The 6037-nt window shown below is 27.6% G+C and overlaps 1 protein-coding gene across 2 annotated transcripts in view; it reads left to right on the top strand.

The window, feature by feature from the left end:
• Positions 1 to 1242, top strand: part of LOC101510447 (leucine carboxyl methyltransferase 1 homolog) — a 9550-nt gene extending 8308 nt beyond the window's left edge. For both annotated transcript variants that reach the window (XM_073366660.1, XM_004492879.3), the window contains 3 exons: positions 104 to 155; positions 441 to 479; positions 894 to 1242. In XM_073366660.1, the coding sequence (XP_073222761.1) occupies positions 104 to 155; positions 441 to 479; positions 894 to 950 (148 nt within the window). In that variant the 3' untranslated portion in view covers positions 951 to 1242. The remainder of the gene's footprint in view (positions 1 to 103; positions 156 to 440; positions 480 to 893) is intronic.
• The last annotated feature ends 4795 nt before the right edge of the window (positions 1243 to 6037 follow it).

Below are 6037 nucleotides of genomic sequence, written 5' to 3'. Positions count from 1 at the left end.
CCCCCCCCCATGTTCCTTTTTATCTAATTTATTTAAGGTTAGGAGCCTTTTTCTTTTGTAAGTAATGTCAAGATAAACTAATTGGTGATACTTTGCTGCTTAGGATTGAACGCCTGGAATTGTTTGATGAATTTGAAGAGTGGTACATGATGCAGGTGAGTCCATTTGACATTTGTTATGAAAAGTGTCTGAATTCTGTTCTGTACACTTTGCTGGGGGTGCGAGGTTCAGTTTCTTTGTTTCTTCTATTTTGTAATCAATTGGTAAAGATGAAAAGTAAAATCGAAATTTATGATTTAAGCATAGCCCGGTTTAATGCAAGTAATTGGTGACATGACCAAAATCAACTACATGCTTTGTTAATAGATAATGAAGAGCTCCTCTTTTGTTTATTCCACTACCAGCATATTAATTTTTTTATCCGCGTCATTGAATTTCAGGAGCACTACTGTGTGGCTTATGCAATCAATGATGCTATGGTATGATCTTTATCATTATTGTTTGTCATGTATCTTTCTTTATTTAGTGTATGAGAAGGACATAGGATGGAAAATTGTTTAATTCAATCTGCAAATAAATTGGCCACGGGTATTCTTTTATTACATCTTTCCTGAATTGAAATTTGAGGGCCAAATTACTTTTAATGGGCAATTTCTAGCTCTTACATAAAAATAAGATGATGACAGGCATTAACTTGAACATGAATTTTTTTTTTTTTTTTTGGGGGGGGGGTGAGGATTCTGTTTCTGCCGGGAGATGACTCTAACATGAAAATATTATATGGTGGTGGGTGGGAGTATATTTATTGCATTTCTCCTATTTGCTAATGTATTACTGGAGTTTAGGGAAGGCAATAGTGGATAAATGCTCTTTTGTTTTTTTCCTCAATGCAGGGTCTTTTTGGGGATTTTGGTTTTGTTAATAACACAAGTGTGCTACCTTCCTCATGAAGAACGAGGATACACTCCCATAGAATATATTTTATACTATATTTATCTTCCCAATTGCAGTCTGTGGTTGTAAGTTGTAACTGTGATTAATCCAGGAAGTAGTAATGTTGGCATGTGCCAGCTCATTCTGCTGAGAATGTTGTCTGTTAAAAAGGTTTCTCAAAAACTCGTTACATATTGTATCAGAATTTAGCCAAATGGATTATTAGTTTTGTGTGTATGGACTGTGAACTACTCCTTTGTGTATTGTTTGTTTCCCACAAAGCAAAAATACATTGCCTTTTTTCTGCTAGCTGTTTGGCAAAGAAATGTTGTGGCCCACACAGCACCGACATATTGATAAATCATCATCATATAAGGCCTGTGTGGGGTTATGTCCATGTGGAAGATATATGAAAAACAGTAGGCATTATTTATTGCTTTTCAATACAAACACTTGCTCTATGCTTTGGCATTATTTAGCATGCCCTTTTTGTTTCCTCTCTCCTTTGTGTGAATGAACAGCGTTATATTGTGGTGATAGGACATTTTTTGTTTTAATGTGGCTGAGACTGATCAATGCCACTGTACTTTAAGGTACCTCTTTTGATGGGTTTGGTCAAAACTAGACTTTAATTTATCAAAATTTAGACAGTTGAGTGAGAGCTTGAGTCGTGCTAGGGAAAACTGGATTTTACTTGACAATAAAAAGACTGACAAGGTAAGCTGGAAGAGAAAGGAACAAGTGAAAACCGTTATTAGTAACAAAGGGGGTATGTTTAATGCTTCAGATGATTCTAGTTGACTGTGTATTCCACTGTTCAATTCTACAACAGTGCATATCGGTCACTCGAATAATCTCTCTTTTCTAGGTGCCTATTAAGCTAGAACACATGCACACAAAAATCTGTGTACCGTAGTGCTGTAATGGAGCCACCGTCGCACTACATACTTTTTTTCTTTTTGACAAAGGTCGCACTCTCATACTTATCTCTTAGTAGGGAGTGTATTTGGTCGATTTGTGGGAAAAAATAAATATGAACCAATGAAAATAATTAGTTTAGTTTGACTTTGATAATGTTCGGTCACAAAATTGGAATCAAACTTAATTAATGAAAAATAAGTTGATTTATTTTGATTTGATTGATTGGATATTCTAAAATTTTATTTTTAAAAATTTAAATAAATTAACTTTTATTTAAACACCGTAGTATTTTTATACAATTAAAATAAATATATAAATTATAATATATAACTATAAAAAATTATATAAATGCAATATATTTTTTAAGATAAATATACTAATATAGTGTGAAATAAAAGATATAGTAAATCAATATCTAAACAAATAAATATTTGACTTGATTGGTTTTGTTTGGTTTAAACTAAGCAAGGAAAAAAAATCTAAACAATTTGATTGGTTTGGTTTGGATATTTGAATTTATCAAATCATTGATTTGGTTCTTATATCTCTATCTCTTGAGACGAAATTTACATTTTACTATATTATACTCCTTTGATTTAAAATGAGTAAAATGAGTATCATCTAAGATTTTTGCACACAATATTAAGATTTTTGCACACAATATTAAGAAATGGAAAAACTAGAAGAATGAAAAAGTGCTTTTACCAAATACCTCTAATTAGTTATTCATGTGATTTTTACTATCACAATGCAAAGTAGAATTGATATTGTAGAAGTAATGCATATGAATTTGGTTTCTTTAAAGTGAGAAATTGGTAAAGTGAAGAAATTAATTGTTGATATTATAATTATTGATTATGTATGTATATATAATATCAACAATTCATTTGATCATAAATGATTGATATTAATCATTTTATTCTCTAAAGTGAGTTGTTCATTTTAGATGAATCAAATTCAACGCACATAACAATTATTAAATTATACAATTGAAAAAAAATAATTAAAATTATTTTAAAATTAAAAATGACACTCATTTCAAAATATATTTTTTTCTTACATATATTATATATATTAAAGTAGATTATTTCCTCCACATGTACAAATATTTATCAGCTTAGTCAAAAAGTTGATGTATACGTCTTCATAGAGAGTTTCCTCTACTCAGTTTCTAAATAGTTTTTCCACAAATTCTATATACCATCCATTGTCTTATACTACATCTTTTATTTAAATATTATTATTATTATTATTATTATTATTATTTTATAATGTTTTCTCAAAATTTTCTAAATTAATCTCACATTATTATTTTATAATGTCACATTATTATTTCATAATATTTGTCCAACATTTTTCACATTAATTCCATATTACTACTCGATACGTTTTTTTTTTTTTTTTTGCATTAATCAACTTCACATTTTCGCCTCTACGTGTCATCTATTTATTTGTTAACAATTGTATACATCTTTGAACTTAATAACATGATAATTTTCTTTTATAAATTACATTGATAAATTGAATATATGTTATTGATATAACTACTATATCAATAATCATTGGACAATTGGGACATAAAATTTCATATTGATTTTTTAAAAAATCCACTTAAATTAAATCAATTAAAATATACCCACACAATAATCAACTTCACATTTTCGCCTTTACCTGTCATCTATTTATTTGCTAGCAATTGTATACATCTTTTCGGAATATATAATATTGAACTTAATAGCATAATAAATTTCTTCTATAAATTACATTGATAAAATTGAATATATATTATTGATATAACTACTATATTAATAATTATTTGACAATTGAGACATAAAATTTCATATTCATTTTTCAAAAAATTCACTTAAATTAAATCAATTAAAATATACCCACACAATGCACATGTTGGCATCTAATTTATTTTAAAACAGAAAGAGTAATGAAGAGAAATTAAAACTATCTTTAATGAAACAAATGGCACATTTCAAAAATAAAAGAATGATAATACGTTCTGTCAAAAAAATAAAATGATAACACGTAACTTTTTAAATGGGAGTCCGAAAAATAGTTGAACTTGATGAATTTTTGGGGCAAAAACTATATGTAGCTCCAAAAGTTTAACACATGTATTAACTAAATTGCAAACATATTTTATGATTTTATGTATTACAATCGTTGAATGGTCAAGTTATTATGAATATCCTTGAACACAACTTTCTCAATATTACAAATCATTGTGTAGTGTTTTTGTCAATTACCAAAGAGAGAATAGATATGTTTTAATAAATACATAACTAAAAATTTAGGGTATGCAAAACTAAAAATTATAGAATAATATAGTATAATTTTTTTAGATGCACAAAAATCCTTTAAAATTTTCAAATTTAATTATAAGGTAAATTACGTTTTTAGTCTCTGATTGAGTATGGTTCTATCATTTTAATCTTTAACTCAACCAAAAATTTAAATTAGTTTATGACTTATTCAAATATTTGTCACTTTAGTCTCTAACGTTAACTTTGATGTTAACTCTGCTAATCGAGTAATATGGACGTGTATGTGGTTGTATGATATGTCACTCTCTCTCACGTGTGTATTCGAGTTAGCAGAGACTAAAACGACATAATTAAAAAAAGTGATAAAAAAAATCACTACATTTAAAAGATATATAAGGATCCTTCATATAATTCTTATTGAGTTTTTCATCTTTCCTAACCCTAAATTTCTTCCTCAAATTCACATTACCCCCAAAATCACGTTTTGATTCCTATTTTTTCTTATTCAATTTGTTGGTTTGATTATTTCATGGAAGATTATGTTCGCATTTAAGGTTTTGTAAATCTGAGTGAATTGATTATTGGGTTAAATAAGTTTTTTTTATCCTATAAATATATCATATTTTATTTTAGTCCCTAAAATTTTTCTTCAAAAAATGACCCTACAAATATTTTTCATTAACAATTTTAGTCTCTGCTTTAAATCAATTCATGTGTATTGTTTGAATTTTTGAATGATTTTTTGTATCCATGTTCATAACATTATAAGAATCTCTCCCACAAAAATTTAGAATTATTTAATAAAAGATGAATTAAATATGATTTTTTAAAGCTTTAATGCTTAAAAATTCATATTTAATTAATATTTTGTTAAAACATTCTAAATATTTGTATTATAAACATGTCTTCAAAAAATCATTCAAAAATTAGAATGACGCACATGAGTTGACTTAAAACAGAGACACAATTTGTTAACATAAAACATTTGAGGGACCATTATTTGAAGAATTTTTTTAGAAGAACTAAAAATGAAGTATATTAAACTTGAATAGCTCTTGATCTTATTCAATAACAATGAAGAAAAATGTTGTACACAATTGTTCTAGATCCCAACAAATGAAAGTAGGATCTTATTTATATAGAGGGAATGAAATAATTAGATATCAGCCTATTTAATTAAGAAAACAGAATGTATAATACCATGTGCCCAAAATTTAATTGATAACTGTGATTGAAACATTAAAACACGTGCAACATTTAAAATATGTTGATGTTTACACTCAACAATACCATTTTGTTGAGGCGTGTCCACACAAGATGTTTGATGAAAAATCTCGTTGGTTTGAAAAAAATATTTGAGCTAAAACTCGTTTCTACTGTTTGAACGAATGCATTTAATGGTTTTATAAAATTGAATTTGGACCATGGTTTTACAAAATATTTGAGCTAATTTCAATTTCATGAGATAAACCCAACAAAAATGAGATTTGTCATCAATAACTGTTAAAAAATATTTGTAACCCAAAATAGAAGGCAGAGAAAAAGGGCCCCATATATCCATATGAATCAAATCAAAACAAAAATCAGAAATAGTGTTATTGTTATGGAAAAGCAAACGTTTATACTTAGCATGAAAACAAACACCATATGGAGAAATAGATTTAAAAACTCTAAGAAAGAGAATTTTTTTACATATGATGCAAAACATCAAAAGAAGCGTGTCCAAGACGATTATGTCAAATATTACAAATAAATGGACCTATAACATTTTCCAAACAAGAATTAAAAATACAATTGGCAACAAGAGTGGAAATAATAGGCAAACACATCAGAAAACAAGTATAATCCATGAATCAAATCAATTGTACCAATCCTCTTATGAGAAAGTTTGTCCAATATCCACCAGT

This window comes from Cicer arietinum, chromosome 3, assembly GCF_000331145.2.
Source record: "Cicer arietinum cultivar CDC Frontier isolate Library 1 chromosome 3, Cicar.CDCFrontier_v2.0, whole genome shotgun sequence".
NCBI classification, from domain to species: Eukaryota; Viridiplantae; Streptophyta; class Magnoliopsida; order Fabales; family Fabaceae; genus Cicer; species Cicer arietinum.
Note: the sequence above shows the minus strand (reverse complement) of the source record. Positions and strands in the feature narration are given on the sequence as shown.